Source organism: Neodiprion virginianus, chromosome 3 (genome assembly GCF_021901495.1).
Source record: "Neodiprion virginianus isolate iyNeoVirg1 chromosome 3, iyNeoVirg1.1, whole genome shotgun sequence".
Lineage (NCBI taxonomy): Eukaryota > Metazoa > Arthropoda > Insecta > Hymenoptera > Diprionidae > Neodiprion > Neodiprion virginianus.
The window spans coordinates 2604491-2623454 of record NC_060879.1 but is presented as its reverse complement, the minus strand read 5'-3'; the positions used below and the strand labels follow the sequence as shown (position 1 = coordinate 2623454).

The 18964-nt window shown below is 37.6% G+C and overlaps 1 protein-coding gene across 1 annotated transcript; it reads right to left on the bottom strand.

Moving 5' to 3' along the window:
* Window positions 1-719: 719 nt before the first annotated feature.
* LOC124301502 (uncharacterized) lies at window positions 720-10723 on the bottom strand. Its single transcript, XM_046756630.1, has 10 exons — window positions 10298-10723; window positions 9903-10109; window positions 9539-9684; window positions 7951-8133; window positions 7540-7747; window positions 7330-7454; window positions 7109-7248; window positions 6733-6998; window positions 6482-6629; window positions 720-6363 (listed from the first exon to the last, which is right to left on the bottom strand). Exons 2-10 carry the CDS (start codon window positions 10079-10081, stop codon window positions 1036-1038), a joined length of 6723 nt encoding a protein of 2240 aa, XP_046612586.1. The 5' UTR covers window positions 10082-10109; window positions 10298-10723; the 3' UTR covers window positions 720-1035.
* Window positions 10724-18964: the final 8241 nt, after the last annotated feature.

Sequence of the window (18964 nt, the reverse complement as noted above, 5' to 3'; positions counted from 1 at the left end):
TTTACAATTGCATCCAAGTATCTCAACTCTGTAGATCAGCAAATAACTAATTATTACGTCTATTTGGTCGAATGAATTTATAATTACATGTCTACTTACAGCCAAAAGTAGATTTGATTTATTGCTAGATGTATTTTCAAAAATTGTGAAGTTAAAACTTCGCGTCTGTTGTAGCTTTTAAAGTAGTTCGCTACTTTATTTCTCATTTTGCCGTTTTCCACAGTCAACCTATTTGTGAATTTTTCAAATAAATTCCTGCGTGAACAAATCGTTGGGTTTAAATAAATTTTCGTCATATTATCGTGTTTCATTTTATCATTCTGAAGAATGGTCATTTCATTGCGCCTCGTGATATTTCACGCTGTACTTGTGACACTTGAGCTAATTATAAGTCAGGTAGTATGCTACCTGCTGAATGTGTTGATAATGATCTCAAGTTTCATGATTAGAAGAACAATCACTGGCCTATTCGGACAGTTTTACTCATCCCGAGTTTATTCTTCTACTTTTGGCAAGATGTTTGCTAGACTATTTGTACGTAATAGATCTGATCATACAGTGTGAACTTTAATTAATTACTCTTAAATATATTTATTTACCAGCTCTCAATAATTTATCGAGTTAAGAAAAAGATGTATTATTATAATTCTTACTCAACGCTGACAAGCATGACATGCAAAAATGATTAATTAGGTTAAGGCAGGTTTTTCCGATTATCCGGACACATGTATTATATTTATTTCGCTCAAGGGTACGTGATTGCAGCAAATTTCTTTATTACATCAGGATGTGGTAACGACATTATTTAACAAACATGTTATTTAGGCATGTATACATATATGCATACACGGTATAACAAGCAGAATATACGGAACATAATGATTAATAAATAATTATGACCTCATCGGTCTGTAAAAATGACAGTGACGTACACAAATAATAAGTAAAAACTAGAATCATAGATTCAGGCCATCAAAAAGACGATTTATAAAAAGAAAAAAATTCATGGAATAAATTACAATTGACAAAGATTGATCAGTGTCTGCGGAAAATAAGATTAACGCCAGTTAGAAACTCAAAGAATTTCTTAACGTTACTCAGAGCGGTGTTGAAGATGTTATAGCTGATCTTCTCGTTCTTGGCACTTGAAGTCTCGTTGCTACTAGCCGTCGAATTATCCTCGGACTTTTTGTCAAACTCGTTGATGAAGTCCTCAAGTGATTCGGTCAAGTTCCCGACCTTTACCAGCTTGTCGTTGATCGTGCTTTCAATCTTCGGCATTGCCGCATCGAACAGCGATATCGGAGTCGAAGTTTCACAGCCCGGCGTCGTCGATTCTCCGCGATAAGCATCGAAGCCACGAACCTTGTTCAAGATCTCTTGCTTCAGATACTCCGCGAGTTGAATTCGTTGCTGTTCGTCCTGGGTGATCAGCGACATTTCCTCGTGATCGTGAGACCCGAGGTTCGTAATGATTCGCTCAAACTTCTGCAGCTGCACCGGATCCCGCATGGCCTCAAGCTTCTTCAAGTACTTGTTCAGGTTCGCCTGAGCATTTTGGAACTCCCGAACGATATTCTCCTTCTCCGCGATGTACTCCTGGAGCTTTGCCTCGTTCTGTTCACCGTCGACAATGTCGTCCCACAAGTAACTCATGTCCTCGTAGTTTCCAGACCTGTCGATAACATTGTCGCCGATCTCTCTCCTCGAGCGTTTCAGCATTCTGCCGGTCTTCTTAACCGGAATCATCATCAGCAGCTCGTATTCATCTGGACTCAGTCTCTGCCCCACTTCCACCCGGTTCATTTCATCTCCGATCGACCGATAGTTAGAGTCTTCGAGCATTACCTGTGACCTTGAAGAACTTCCTGGCAGTAATTCTTCAGGTCTTCTGCTCGAATAGGCCTCCCTACGGACGTGGTAGTTCATGTCATCATCGGTGAAGTCGTCGTCGCTGAACTTGCGCCGCTTGTTCCTCACCTTCTCGTTCTGTCTTGCAATTCTTCGGTACATCTTCCTCTGTCTGGACGCACTGAGATCCTCCGGCATAACTGCAACTGGCACCGCTTCGTAGTAATCGCCGTTCTTCACGAGTTTGAACAGGGTCCTCTCTTCCTCGCCAGCGGAGTCATCTTCCCCCGAATCCTCTCTCAGGCATATGTACTGCGATTTATTTTCGTCGGTCCCTCTCTCCTTCCTGACTGCTGCTAAATCACGTTCCGATTCAACGGGCGTCATTTTGAAAGCTGGTTCATCGACTGTTAGCTTCTTCTGCGAAATCAGGTTGCGACCGTTTCTTCTGTGTTCCTTGTCCGAATTATTTTCGAGCTGAACTTCTTCGTGCGAATCTTGCGGTTCTCCAAGTTCCATAGCAATATCTCCACGCGCTCTAGATCCGCAGTTTCCATTTACGCATGGCGATTCTGGTCTAGCCTGTGGAACTCTGAGTCCATCTTCGCTCTCGTAAGTTTCATCACCTTGATCGTCCTGGTTTGGAGCGTTTATGTCATTCGATTTCTTAGGTGATTCTTTCACGTCTCCGACGCTCGTATAGAACTCAATCGGCTCACCTATAACTTGCGTAGCTGACTTTTGCCTCGATTCTGGTACCAGTACAACACTAACTTTCTTCTTGTACACCAGGTCCTGCTCCCTTTTTTGCGGTCCAAAAGATTGTCTGCTTTGATATTCTGCAAGTTCTACTGGAGTCGGAACAGCGCGCCGAACGTCTCGGTTGTAAGTCTCTTCACTCGGTGATCCATCGGAGTAAAACGACCCCGCGTTTTCAGAGCTTATATAATCGTCGTAAGTTTGATAATCCGACTGAACGCCGTCGTTGAATTGCTGAAAAGGCTGTTGCGGAATAGTATATTGATCCTGATCATTCCTGGGATACTGTCGAAGCCCCGGCTGCTGCTGATTACCAGAAGGCATGTAGAACTGTCTGTTACCTTGACGGTAGTCGTCAAAACCGTATCCGGAATCTCCGTAGCCGAAATTTTGTCTGTGAAGGATCTTTGGATTTTCAAGACTCTCCACAATGGCGTAATAGGAGTCACCGTTGTCGTAGCGACTACTTTGCAGCGGTTGAGCGTTAGCCATGATCGGCACAGTGTCCAGAGAGTCAGACATGCTTGGACTGTAGTATGAATTCCTTGGGATTTTCTGCTGCCGAGGATTTCGCAGAGGCTGAACGAGGTCGACTTCGGGATAATACCTTCTGTCCTCTTCCTCGACTGACTCGTTCTGCTCTCCAGACTGTTCGTAGTTGACTGGCCTGTTCGTCATAAGGTAGTCGAGTTTGTCCTTGTCCACGAAGTCCTGGAACTCGTCCTTCTGAGCAAAGTCCTCCCAGATTTGCCGTCGCTTCAGATTCCGCTCTACTTCGTCGTCGCATTTGCTCAAGGCTTCTACCAGCTCCTGACGATACTGCTGAAGTATTTTTACTTTCCTGTCTTTCAGTTTGTCTTTCAGACTTTCCAACTTCTCGGCTCGCTTCTTCTGGTAATCAACGTACTTCTTCGGGTCGACAGATTTTAACTTTGCCGACGCCTCGAGCGCCTTCATCACCTCCGATTTCTTGTTCTCGCTTTCCTTTAGCAGCGCCGCCAAGGCCTCGGTATTAAGCACCATTTTATTCTTGGTGAAATCAGTCTTCAACACCGGCTTTGAATCCAACTTCATTTTCAGCTCCACCCTTTCCTTCAGGTTAGGTTCAAGCTTGCTCGACTTTATACCTGATCCCAAGTTTGTTCCAGTTCCCAGGGATATTTTAGTTGCTGATTGGCTCTCAGTTTTCGTCTCAGTCACTTCGCCAACTTGACGTTTGGCCTGAACATCAGCCTCGACTGGGTTCTTTTCGTTTTCAGCCTCTAGCTCAGACAGGTTCGTAGTTTTGTCGCTGAGAATTAGAACCGCTGTGTCCTTCCCCGTATCTGCAGGAGAACCGACTTCGTTGCCATTTTCCGTAACAATTTCAGGCTCACTAGGTTTTTCAGTGGCTGAAAGCTGACAATCTGAATCGTTGGTTTGAGGCATTTCGAGCATCGGCGAAGGCGTTGGTTGAGGTGGTTCAATTTCTTCATTTTCCACAACTGTGACAGAAGCTGGCGTAGAACTTGGCGATGGGCTTGTAGAAATATCTGGTTCCGCATTAAGATCCTCCGTTTCGGCATTCTTCAGGGTCTCTTCATTGGAATCCGCTGCATCTGACTCGGTGAGTGAAACTTCGCTCGTTTCAGACACCCGCTGGCTCACATTCTCTAACGCTTCATTCGAGCTGTTCAAGCTCTGTGGGAGTTCATCGGAAGCCGATTCGTTCAGCTCCTCGGAGAGGTCAGAGGCGGGTGTCGATGCAGAATCATCTTTTTCCTCCGAGACGATCTCAGCAGCTTCGCGTCCTCTGCGAACAGCTCGCCTGCAGTTTTTGCATACCGGATAACGGTTGCCTCTGATGACCCTGCACTTGCAGTCTCTCGAATTGGCAGCGTCCTCACTAATCATTTCTTGCCCGAAAGCCTCGTCGTCCAAATTGGCGAGTTTCCTCTTCGTCCTTTTTTTACTTCCAACATCTTCAACGTCGTCTTCGTAATCCTCCTGCGAGTAGTCCTCAGCTTTCGAACTAACGAACTGCATCGACCCCGGATCTGTGCTATCGTCGTACTCGTCCTCCGGCTCCAAAAGCTTTACGGTACTTTCTTCAACCGGAGGTTCAGGTTTCGGTTTCATTGCCGGTTTTCCAATCTTTTGTTGGGCCTGGGATTTCAACCCTGTTCTTCCGCTCTTGGCTCTCGGTTTCTCCACCCCAGCGTTGTCGTAGTAATTGATCAGCTTCTTGACCGCTTTTTCCTTCGCCTTTTTGTCCGTTTTCTCGTCGATGTGAGCTCTCCTGATCACGGCTTCGCCGGTGGCGTCGTTCTCCTGAAGCTTCGGCTGCTCTTCTCTCTGTTGAAGCGACTCTGGTTCCCACAGCTCTCCGTAGTCCTTCCACTGAGTTTTTATCGTGACCGGAGGTTGGTTAAAATTCTCGAAATACTCATTTGGCGCATAGTAGAATTTTGAGTTTGGCTCCTCGATCCACGTCTCGTCGACCGCGGGTTTCCTCTGGTGCTTCTTGACCTTGCGTCGCTTGGCGTGATTCCGTTTATTCGCATTCTGCTCTTCGTCGTCGTCGTCCTTAACGTAATCATAATCGTGGCTTTTCTCCTCCTCCGATTTTCCTTCTTCGACGAACAGATCACCTTCGGGGAAGTTCTCGATAGGTTTCAGCTCCGGAAACCCGAAGAAGTTATTCTCGTTACTATCAGCGTGTCTCGGAATGGTAAGATCCTTTTTCAGGCCCATATCAACGTCCTTTTCCTTCTTCCTTATCCTCCGCTCGAGTCGCTTCTCCTTGGCGTCATCGCTCTTCAGCCGCTTCTTGAATAGCCCCTCCTTCCTCAGACCAAGTGGGTCGTCGCCAAGTAACTTCTCCAGGTCTCGTTTTCTCCGCGAATTACCTTCTACTTCCCGCTTGTGGATTTTATCCGGCTGGCCAGTGTTCACCAGGAACTGATACAGCTTTCCAAACGCCTCGGGGTCCGCCGTTCTCTTCGTCTTCTCGGTCTTCTGCAGCTCATCTACCATCACCTGCTCGCCGATGTCAGAGGCCACCATCTGAAGTTGACCCGGCACTTTGACTTTGCTGGGTGTTTCCTGCTCTCGCATCGCAGTCTCCACTCTTGATATCAAGGCGAGAGCTTCCAACGCCTTCTGAGTGTCGATGTCGGTAATTGGGAGTTCATCGTGAGAGTACGAGGCTCTGTTCGTTTGTTCAACGCGTTTTTCACCGAGATTTTTTTCCCTCATCTCATACTGCTTCAGCTTCTTCTTGTACTCTTCGAGCTTAGCCCGGATTTCTTCGGCTGAGTCATTTTTCTCGTTTTTCAGCCGCATCAGCCCGCCATTTCGATCCTCGGATGTATTTTCCCTTCCGTCTTCTTCCGTCCCGTCATTCCCTCCGTTGTCAAACATGCTCAAACCCACTCTGCCCCTCAAGTGGGACGACTTTTTGTCCTCACTGTTCGTGTTCCTCCTCAGAAGCTTCTCCAGCTTTTCAAGTTCTTTTTTCGGATCCAGTCTCTTGAACCTCCTCTCTTCGTCCTCAGTTTCATCGCTGTGCCTGTGCTTTCGCTTTTTCATCTTTTTCGACTTAAGGATACTCTTTATATCCTCGGTCGAATCCGCCTCAAAGTCCTGATCCTCCTCCACTTCGTGACCTGTGTTTTCGTCCAGAGCATCTGGCTCTTCCAACTTCTTTGTCAATTTCTTCAACAACTGGTTCTTGTCCCCCAATTCATCTTCATGACCAAGACACGTTTTCACCTATAATTAGTTCAAAACAAGTTAACGATTATGAACTCTTCCATTGCAAATGAGATCCAGAAGAATTTCCTCGATGAATTACCGTAATAAATAATTATATAATCATTCAAATTCTCACCCTGGCTCCAGGTATCACCCAGAATCCAATTCCTCCTGATGGAAGCTTGATGGCCACGTTCTTTCCGAGATTCGTTACAGTCGGGTTGATTTCAGGGAGATCTTTTCCATTGACGAGATTTAGCGGCTGGTTATTGAGTAGAACGGTTCTGTGAAAATCGGCATTTAGCATCAATAGTGTCCTTAATTTGAGACTGTTGCAAAAGCGGACACTGTAATTAAATTTCGACAAAAATATTCGTTTCTACTCACTCGGCGAACATCCTGTTCTCAGTATCATATCCAGGCATTAGAATGTACTTGTGAAGAGTCTTGACCTTCAGGCCCTTTAGCGATACCACGACTTTTCCCGGAGTCAGGTTAAGTCCGAAAATGGTTACAGCTCCCTTGTCGTACTTGGCTGAGGGTTTCGTGCACTGGCAGAAGAAGTGGAGGTGCGTTTTGTTCCCCAAGGTCAATTTAGCGTCCAGCACTTCTCGGCCGACGAGCATCTTGTGTAGCACTGAGACCCAGTAGTCCTGTGCGACAATTAGCGACAAGGTAACGAAATACGTAACAAAAGGGATAATTGGCCTTCGAGGCGTTCAAATAAACGATGAAAAAGCACAAAGAAAATGTCTCCACTCACCGGAGTCGGCTGCAGGATGTGAGAGGCATCCGGCTGTCTCATGATAACCTGGACGCCAAGCTTCGCGGCGCTTCCAAGTCGTCGAGCCCAAACCAGAGCGCCCAGAAACTGCTGTTTGCACTCTTCGGGTTTCGACTCAGCTGGAAGATTGTAAAAAATAAATAAACAGAAAATAAAAATTCAAACGATAAATGGTTTCCAGAGATATGTGACCCACTCACCGATCCATAGTGGCTTCTTGGCGATCGTTCGTCCCATCGCTTTGTACAGCAAATCCTTGTCCGTCGCCAGAGTGTCGGTCTGAAGTGCGACACCATTAGAGTCGACGGCTACACCAGCGAAGTCTCTACAAGGACAGAGAATTGATTTTACAACGTTGCTTCCATTTGCCACGAGCGAACGAAGGATCGATTATTTCCGATCAAACTCACGGATGCCAGGTGATCACCGAAAGTGCGCTTCCGGCCGAGTTCAAGTAGTCTTGAATGAATTGGTGCTGCTGTTTACCACGCAAGCTCACAACGTCTGGTCCAGCTATGATACTGTTAGCGTACCTCGGAAAAGCGCCTAGCATGTTTCTCAGGCGAGCCACGTCCTTCCCGAGATCAGAACCACTGATGTCACATCTTGTCTGGCACTCTGCGAATTTATGCGAAAGGAATTGAAGCTTCCGCTGGTTGTTTGAGATGTAATTTTGAAATACGACTCGGTCAGTGTTGTCATTAGAAAGTTGAAAAGCAAATATTTCGAGTAGAGAATGGAAAGGTCTTGTTTCGTATTTTCGTTAAATCGATGGGCTTTAAGCTCTGCGATATGTATACAAGCGGCTTCTCTTTTCCTACCGTATCCCAGCTGCCAGCTCATGTTGTATCCCATGTGATCGCTGAACGAGATCAGGTCCAGGCTGTTTCTCGGATCCCAGGCAGCCACTTGATCCTCGTTCTCGATCCTCTGAGGCGTCAGACAGGAGACGACGTCGAGCCCCGCTCTCTGAGCCCATTGTTGAACCAGAACCCAGTGCGCTTCTGGGTTAAGAGAGGAAACAAAGTTCGGTCATAAATTGTTGGTTTATAAATTTCATTTTTATATTCAGTTTTAGTACAATTTCAGACGTTACGTTACAGTAATTTACGTGAAAGTACCTTTATACTCAAATTGTCAATTTTAATAAAACCAGTCCGGTCATAAACGTATAATTTTTATGACAGAGAGACGCAGTAACGGAATGATAAAAATTACAACGAGAGACGTTGTAGTATGTTGTCAGTATTAAATTTGCAATTAGCGTAGGTTTACTGGCTGCGAACGAGGAGGAGAATATTGCAACTTATATTCTCATCTGTATATGTCTGGCATGTTATCCAATTCGAATTAGTGACGTAGAAATGGGAACGTCGGGAAACGAGAATTGCATGTATATGCAATACATATACGCGTACATAGGTTTGCGGGTTAAACATTAATTAGGTTAATCCACTCAGCTGGTAGCTTCGTCTGCACAAGGCAGCTAAGCAATAACGCTCTGCTTGCGAAATTTAATCCCTTACCTAGGCAATTCTACAATTTATACGTGCATCTGTAGTATACACGTCATATTTGTATTATGGATATGAACGCTGGCTCCTAGATAAACAATATACAACGTATAATGCAGAAATGCGAGAGTCGTCGACTCTGGCAATTTCCCCAGGCACGTCCAATTTCTTGCCTGTGATTTCAACTCCGGACTGTTTTAGTAAAACAGAGGCATTTGAGGCGTTGAAATATTGAATCCAGATGCAGTAACGTTATAATTTCTTTAGTAAATTAATCAATTCTGGAGATAATCAAATACGTATCAATTATATCAACGAAACATCAGGCTTAATTATCAAACTCATTTTAATTTATTCGTCGGCAGTGATCGACAATAAACGATTGTGGAAACAAAGAGTTATTATAATTTTTCGTAGAACTAAACGTAATGAAATGCTGACTTGGCTTCTGAATTCACATTTCGTGGTCGAGAAAAATTAAAGAAACAAATAATAATAATAAGTAATTAAACGATTCGAATATTTCCAAGCAAATGAATTTTTGCGATAGCAGTTCGAGATTCGCAAAGGACAAAAATCTATTGAAATTGAATATCGAATGAAAGCGAAGCAATTTTACGTTTTAATATTGTCCATCTCAAGAAATTCTACTACTCTGTAACTGTAATAGTAAAATAACAGTCGTTAATTATTATACATCCATCATTGAACATTCCGCGCGATTAATGAAACGTGATACGCGCTGGCATATTGTATTAAATTCGAGGCGAAGGAACTTGGGTAAGCATTGAGGAATTTCGCGAGTAACGCAGCGAAATACTGACCTAGTTCACGCAGTTCAGATTATTGTTATGATGATAATTTGACGATGAAAAAATTTGAGAATGAAACTTACCCGAAAACGTTAGATCCGAATCCTCGAAGCCGGTACGAGGAAAGAGGGATCTTTCGAAATTGTAGAGGTTGCTTCTGGGTCCTGCAAGTCGCACGTATCCAGGTGCCAAGCCCTTCGCCATGTTCGTAATTCGCTCGGTGCTCGATCTGAGGATCGATATTTATCGCCAATTAGCGATAGAAGGGAAGAAATTTTTTTTCACAGCTTGGTAATTGATCGAAATTAAATTTGAACATTAGCGAGGATCGAAAGGTTGTGAAATAAATTGCAATAATTTCAAGATGGCTTGAATTTTCGTCTAATACAATATTACTAATTTTTTATTAATATTTTTTTTTTTTTTTTTCAATATATGTATACTTACGCGAGAACATCGCCTGTCAGCAAAACTGCCGGGTCAAAAGTTAAGCTGAGAAATTTATCGCTCGTAAATGCTAAGACCTTTTTCGTGTTTACGTTCATCAGGAGGTCCTGACAGGATCCACATTTTGCTAGGAGCGTGACCAGCTGCAGGATTATCAGAGCTAACTCCTTGCCAATCATTGTCGATTTGTGTTCTTCGATATTTTCACTGTTCCCCGGATAATGTAAGGAAGAAAGAAATAAATTGAGGAAAAACAGAGAAAAAAAAAAGAAAAAAAAAAAGAAAAAAAAAAAAAAAAATTAACGTTTCCGTAAATTAATTTCGGAATCTTGTGGAATTGATTATCATTAGTGACGATGATTTTCGAGATCGATTAAAACTCGAGAATTCCTTACCGTTCTCATAACACGTAGTATTTATACACACACACACATCAGCTAGGGAAGAAGTGATGTAAAAAAAGTTTTAAAAAAATTCACTAATCAGCCGGAGTCCTTTCACACCGCGTGCTTTAACGTCCGACGGATAATTTTGAACTGGTGTGTAATATCTCATAATCGAAAACGTCGCGTCGTATATCACACGTCGGATTATTTTGTCGGTTTAGCAAATTGGCAAATTGGCAAATTATTGAATAAAAGTTGGCCGCGTGTTTCGTCACATGCACGCATTATTTGCGGTATGCAAGCCCTCTCGTTGCGAGCGGTGACGTAAAAAAATTAAATCGCAAACGCAAGCTTATTTCGTTCCATGTCTTACTCCAATTTTATTTTATTTTTATTTTATTCATTTCTTCGCATTGAATTAAACGCGCCACGCGTTTCGAATACGTGCTCAAAATTTAGCTAAATAATAAAGTCAATGATTCCTCACTTCGTGTCTATAATCTTAAATATTGTTAAAAAAAAAAACAATAAAAAAATAAAAAAATTGGAGTCATTCAATTTTGCGACGAATGAAAATTAATAATTAAATACTGCATACATGGGTGATGATGAAAAATAACACGAGGTAGCCGTGAATTCGGTATAACTTGGTTGAATTTTATTACACTTGTCTTGTCCTTCACTTTCACTGTTTACCCATGGTGGTGTTTTTTCTTTTTCTTTTTTCTTTTTTCTTTTAATTTCCCAACTTTTTCCGTTTTTCTACACGCTTCGCCTTCGTCCCGTTCGTCTCACTCTTCCCATCAAATTACCACGTACTTTTTACAACTAAATAACATAAACGCGCATTTATTGTTGTTTTTTTTTTTTTTTTTGGTATTTTTTCTTTCATTTTTATTCACTTTTCTTTTATTGGTATTTTTTTTTTTTTTTTTCATAATAGTTTTATTACTATATAATAATAAGAGCTATAACGGTGTGGAAAATCCCTCCCAACGGTTTACATTTTTATTTCCAATCAACGTTTCGTCTTCGTCGTGTCGTCGGCGGTGAGCCGTAGATAAATGAAAAAAAAATAAATAAAAACAACCCGAATAATAATCTCTCGTCGCGATTCGTAAGTAAATGAAATTTTAGATCGCGGTGTGAGAAGAAGAGAAGGCAAAGGAGAAAGTGAAAGATCGCGCAACATTGGCATATGATTGGCGGAAAAATGAGAGCGAAGAAATTCTCGCGATTAATTACGTACAGAATTAAAACCGTTCCGAGGGACGAACCTAATGTGGCAGCGTTTTCCCTAAATACGCAACGCCCATTATATAATATATTATATGCATATAATATATCATATGAACATACTACTTGAATCGTGTGTCTGTGTGTCTTTTTTTTTTTTTGATTTGTTATCGATTTTTTTTTATTTATTTATTTATTTTTTTTCCTCTCTAATCACTTAAGCTAGAATTATCTCATTTCCATATCGGTATTAAGACGGATACGTACATAGAGGGATGTCTTATTATTGTTGCCTCATTTGTATATATACGTATACGCATATCGATACGTATATAATATAATATAATATAATATAATATAATATAATATAATGTAATAATAAATAAGGTAATACCGTAGATATCTAACAACAATATAATAATAATATTATCATCATCATCATCAATATTACTATTAATATTAGATAATAATTACGTCAACAACAAACTCGTTAATCTTGTCTCTGTATACCAATATCGGTCACTACGCACACTACTTTATACAAGGGTTCGTATCATTAATACTAGTGCTGTTATCATTATTATCATTATTATCATTATTATTATTATTATCACTATCGCTATCATTATTTTTATTCATTGCAGTTTTCCTTTTATTCTCTCTTTTCGTTTCGGTTTTTTTTTTTTCTTTTTTCTCTTTTTCATCTCAAACATACCATCTGTATTATAATGTTGTCATGCATTAATGTATAGATTTTATACATGATGGTATAATATTTTTTTAACGACTTGACTCGTGAGCCGGTATTATGCGATTTTTCGACACTATTTTTATTTAATTTTTGGTCGGTGCGTTGAATTATTATATCGGGCTACGATTAAAAATTGTTTGTTCGTTTTTTTTTTTTTTTTCTGCCAACTTTTCTTCGTCCGTATTAGCGTGTGTTTTGTCTCTTTGATATTGTCATTTTTTCAAAGTTGTAACGCTCGTAACATGTATAACGTGTGGTGTATAGTTGTTCGTGTTATTTTTATTTTTATTTTTATTTTATCGTATGCTCGATGCGAGTCGTTTTCACGTATTACGTGTATACGAATAAATAATAATTGTGTTCACGAACGAAGAGAGATTTTATTCGAGTGTTCGGTAAGAGAGAAAAGAAAAGGGAAACGAATAATTGACGAAGTAACGAACGAACGAACGAACAAACGATCGGATGGTAGGTTATTATTAATACAAAAACGAATAAAAGCTCGTAGTTAATTGTATTACAAATATAGGCATCGACAATATTGCTTTTTCGTTAACAATTAGACAACATGTACAATACGCGTATTTATGCATCAAATTATGACAGTAATGACGACAACAATGATGATAATAACAACAACAACAACAACAACAACAGTAATAATAATAATAATAATAATAATAATAATAATAACAACAACAACAACAATAATGGTAATACATAATCACGCGCTAAGTTTTTATCATACAATGGCCTAAAAATCGCACAAGCCCGCCTCAAAAGTGTAACAAGTCGAACAGAATAGAAAAAAAAAACGCGCAATCAATCAGGTAAACAGTTTTTTTATTTCTTATTTTGTATTTTTTTTTTTTTTTTTGCATACGTGCCGAAAATGGGATCAAATATCGCCAATCGTTAGTTTTACTTCTCTTTATTTTCACATCTTCGAATGCTGTATAAATTTAGTTTCTCTTTTCCCTTTTTTTTTTTTTTTTTGTTCTTTCCACCATCAAGGTACATAATGGCGGATGTTCGTAATTAAACACCCGTGAATACTGCGTACATAACAACATAACATACAACGCAATGTTCAATGCGTACGTATGTAACTATATATTCATATCTTAGCACTCTCACGTACAAAGCTAAAGCCTAATCATTATTATTATTATTATTATTTATTTGTTTATTTATTTTTTCTCTCTCTTGCTTCTCGTTTCGTAATTTTTCTTTCTCGATAAGGGAAAGTTTGAAAATAAAATTTTCCCTTCACTTTCTTCCTTAATACGTACCAACCACTTCTTCACTATTTTCTTAAGCTATTCTTGTTTATTTTCTTTCCTTTCACGTTTCTTCTTTCCTATTTTATTCAACTCTATGTATAACACACACATTGTATACGTGTATTATGCAGTTATAGATACGCTATAACATATATGTGTATATACGTGTGAAAGATTAACTATATTTAATTGTTTGTCCTTTATCGTTATCATTATAATTATTATTATTATTGTTGTTTTATTATTATTATTACTACTACAACTATCATCATTATTATTATTATTACTATTATTATTATTATTATCATTATCGTTATTAATATAATAATCATTATTTTATAATGCGTTGTGTCGTTGTCTCTAAATAGTCATTTTTATCATTAATATTATTTTTATTGGTTTAAACTATTTTGTTTCTTCTTTTTTTCTTGTCGCGTGTGCGTGTGTGTGTGTGTGTTTTTACGTGTTTATTCCTTACCCTTGTCTTAAAAAATAAGCAAACATTGTTTCTGATTGTTTTATATGTTTTTTTTTCTAATTCTTTTTACGTTCCTCCTTCACTCTTCGAATTCATATTAAACTTACGTTCGTAAACATCCGCGATCATAACGTTCGGCGCTTTTTTTCTCAACTTGTACAACTTATACGCGATATATAATATTTCTTATCGTAACTCGTCGCATTTGTTTGGAGGTGAAAAAAAAAGACAAACAAACAGATAAAAATTAAAAAATAAATTAAAAAAAAAAAAAAAAATTCTCCTCTTTTTTTTCTTTATTCAAATTTTGTTCTACACTAGCGAATTATATAGTACGTTACACTATCATATACTATACACGTTACGCTATATCAAAGTCGTTGTTTTCTTAATTTTTATTTCTTTCTTTTTTTTCTTTCCTTTTTTCTTTCCCTCCGTTTCTTTTTCCTCCTAATTTTATCCCGCCCCTTTCTTAACAACTTTCCGACGCGATTTAACAATTTGTTCACGCGGATTTGAAAAAAAAAACCAAAAAAAAAAAATCCCATCATCCGACGAATCTCTCGATGAAGTTTTTTCATGATTTATTTATTTTTTTTTTCCACTTTTTCGATTTCCTTTAACAAGCATTTTCGTACAGGGCGAGTGAAAAAGGTAACAAAATTCGCGCGACGAGAAAGAGCGCGAGCGTCTTCAACGAGTGGGTGAATTATTTAAAGCGTGAGTTTTGTTTTCTCTTATTCGTTTCAGTTTTAGTTTTAGATTTGTTAATAAATTTTTATTTTTATTTTTTCTTTTTTGTACCTCGACAGTTCTTACATAAGGCACGAAGCTAGACTCGTTTCCTTTTTGCCGCATCGTTTCGATCTATTCGGTATAATTTGCTTGATTTTTTTTTTTTTGGTTTATTCGCAATACGCGTTACATTCATAAATTTTCGAAATCTCGTACAGCATCATTTTGGCATATTATTTATTACTCGCCGCGTATCGCCGCCGATTAATAATTATTCATTGATGAAAATAATCACAGATTACAGGAGATATGGAAAATTAAATTAAAAACAGACGGAAGAGAAATATTAAAGAAGACCGATTTACACGTTGTACGCGTAAATGAAAGAGAGAATGGTTTTTTTTTTTTAGTTATTATTTTTTTTTTTTTCTTTCACGTTCTTTCCCTCGATTCGTACAAACAGCAACAACAACAACAACAACAACAACAACAACAGCAATAACAACAACAACATCAACAACGATAATAATAATAATAATAATAATAATGATAATGATAATAGGAATAATAATAGTAATAATAACAACAACGAGAACGATCATTTATTGTACCCAGCGAAAGATCCGTCGACGAAAATTTACACGACGCGTATCATTTTTATCTCTTCTTGATGTTTTCATGCCTGTATTATTATGCGTAAGTTACAGAATAATGTAGAACATTGCCGAAAGCAACGAAGGGTTGTTGATCTTAGAAGAATGAAAAAAAAAAAAGAAAAAAGAAAAGATTAAAGAAAACAACGACAGTTCATTCGAACAATCAGTTAATCGTAAATATAATTATTACGTGTTACGTGATTTTGTATAATAATATGTATCTTACAGTATATTATATCAATAATAATACACGTGTAAGTTTTCTGATATCACTTGCCACGTTGCCCCTTTTTATTTTATTTATTTATTTATTTTTTTTTTTTAAATACAGATATATAACATGTATATATTGTATAATATTGTTATATACCTGTATATACATATTTCTTTATCAGGCTTAGGGTGGCGCAAGGAAAAAGATTGAAATAGGTTTACAGTTTATGTGATGTATGTATTATTACTTGTTTGAGAGAATCAGATGACAAATTGAAAAAAGAGAAGAACGGCAGATAAAGCAAGGAGGAAATTTGAATAACGTAGATATTATACAGTGACTTTGTTTGTTTGCTTTTGTTTACTTCTTACACGCAGATTGGAAATGAAAAGCAACGATATGTATCGTGAAGGTGAAAGCGAAATAGGAAATTCGAAACTCCGTCAAGTTTATTTTTCTTTACTTTTTTTTTTTTTTTTTATTGCACTCAATTTTCAGATCTATAAAAATTATTATTGCGTTTATCCCGTTACTTTTTCGACACCGATTTCGAATCTTTATTTTATCCCTTCTTTTCTACGTTTCAAACAGCGTTTTAAGATCTTTAAAAGATTGTATTCTACGTAAGTTTATATACGACGTGTAGGAGCGTGCGATTTTGCATGTGAATATGTAGTATTGTAGAAGAGTATAAGTCAAAAGCCGCGCAGAAGACGATATTGATGGAAAAAGAGGGTTCGTCGAAAATTTATGGCTTTGAATTCCGGAAAACGGTTCAGCGAAATTCCGTCTAAGAAAAAGCCAGCGTACGGGTAACAAGGAATATTGAAAAATCATCCCACATATTTTATACATTCGAGGAATTCATCTGGAAAATTATGTATCGGTTTATCTTTTCATAAAAATTTCTGCAAATCATAACGATAATTGATTATTCTTTAAAAATTTAGAGATCCTCTATGTATAAACGGGACCCTTTCAATGTAACAAAACACATTCACATACATATGTACGGGAAATTCCACGTCAATTTGACCAAGTTCCGATCCTCACCCTCTTGGATTTGGTCCACGATTTTTTATATCGTTGTTTCGACTCTAAAAGGCATGAGATCTTTTTTTTTCAGATTTTTCCTACCCTTCGTGACACACCCAAAGCTTATCAAATGACGATATTTTAACAGCGATTGCGCTGTTTTTGAAAACTATGAAAAAAGTTACATGAATTCTTGAACTAAAACCAAAAATATCTTAACCAAAATCAAAGTGGTCGGGCAAAACGGTAATTTTTATTTTATCAATACCTCTTACCCGGTTAGTAATTATTTTTTAATTTTCAGTATTCAATAAAACTTTCCCGAAACAACAATTATCACGAAATTATTTAGAATGTAGAATTATTTTTTTTGCATACCGAATAAAAATTTCAAGGTACTTGTTATATCAGAAAAGATATATTGAACGCTGAGAATTCAAAAAAAATTATTCATTTCTTAGAAAAATGTATAAAAAATTACCATATTGCCTGCCCACATTGATTTTGGTTGGTATATTTTTGGTTTTGACTACAGAAATTACGTAACGTGTTTCACAATTATCAAAAATGTCGCAATCACTTTCAAAATATCATCATTTGAAGCGATCATGGGGGTTAGAAAAATCTGAAAAAAATGTTTAATGCTTCTTAGAGTTGGAACAACAATATAAAAACTCGCGGACCAAATCCAAAATGGTGTCGAGTTACTCTGGTCGATTTGACGTAGAATTCCCTATATATGCGTGTAGAGAACCGTTCAAGCAGCAGTGAAATACCTACGTATATTTGAATATCGAGAAACAACAACAGCGCGACGAGATTAACATTTACAAGCAATAATTGTAAGAGGTAACAACAATTTACATTTACCCCGTATATTCACGTTCGTATTGCAACATTTAATTCTGCAATCTGTAACAACAGTAAATTGCAAATTACGCGTATTATGCACACAATAAAAGAGGAGTTTTCAACATATTCGACAATTTGTTTCTTTTTTTTTTTTTTTTCCATCGAATTCGAAGAAATTCGAGACTTGCGCAAAAATTATTTTTCTCCATTCGTTCCACCGAACGGAAAATTTGAGAGAGAAAATGCGAAAAGAAAAAGATCTTAGAACGATTATTATCAATAATAATAGTATTAATAATAATAATAACAATAATAACAACAACAACAACAACAATAATAACGGTATAGCGTTTCATCTAAATGTTATGTCTGTCATACACACTGCGTATAAGCATTTTATAATCTAAATATATATGTATATGTATATAGAGATATTAGCACACGGATAGTACATAGAGGATGATAGATAAATTAAGATAATAACATGCAAGTATAATAGAAACATCGAAATACGTTATTACATCTATAGTACGTAGTAATTGTGTTTATAGGTATGCGATCGTGTTGTATAATTTTATGTATACGTAAGGGATAAAACTGCTTGAGAGTAAGAAAAAGTGAGAAAAGAAATTCGAGTGAAATTACGGAGCGATAAAACAGTTGATTTTTTTTTTCTCTGTTCTTTCTTAGCTGTCGACGGTAAAATTAATTGAAAAATTGAGATAATTCTCGGTGCACTGTTCTTTTTTTTTTTTTTTTCTCCTCCCACCAGATTCGTTTCTAATTACGTGCGAAAGAAAGAATTGCATGTAAAGAAGATAGAATGAAAAATTTAATTAGAATATTAATAATATATCATGTATTCGGGTTTAATTAAGTAATTGACTTGAAGTATAATATCATACATGTATTTTTTTTTTAATATACGTGTTATTTATTCATTTATTTATTTATTTGTTAAATATCTTTTCATTCACTTCTCCATATCTTACTAGACGTAATTCCTTTATCGTTGAATAAAAAGTTTCAAATCATTTACGTTACATCATTATAGGTGGATACATACAGGTATAATGCATTACAAGCCGGTTGTTATCATCGTTTATAATTTCTTTCGTCTAACCGCATCGTCATCATCACCATGTTTCTGTGAATTTTTTTTTTTTTTTCATCATTTATCGTTTACGTGTTGTTTGACTGAGTGAAAAACAAAAATAAAAAAAAAAAAAAAAAAAAATAATATAATAACAATATTTATTCGCGTCAATTTTGTAAGGATTGAAAACGTTTCGTATATACGCACTGGCGTGTATGTTTGTATAATTAGATTATATCTTACCCATATATCTGTGTATGTAAAGACAAAAAAAAAAAAAAAATAATCGACAGACGATCAACACACACAGTATATAGCGTACTTAAGTATTTAACTATAT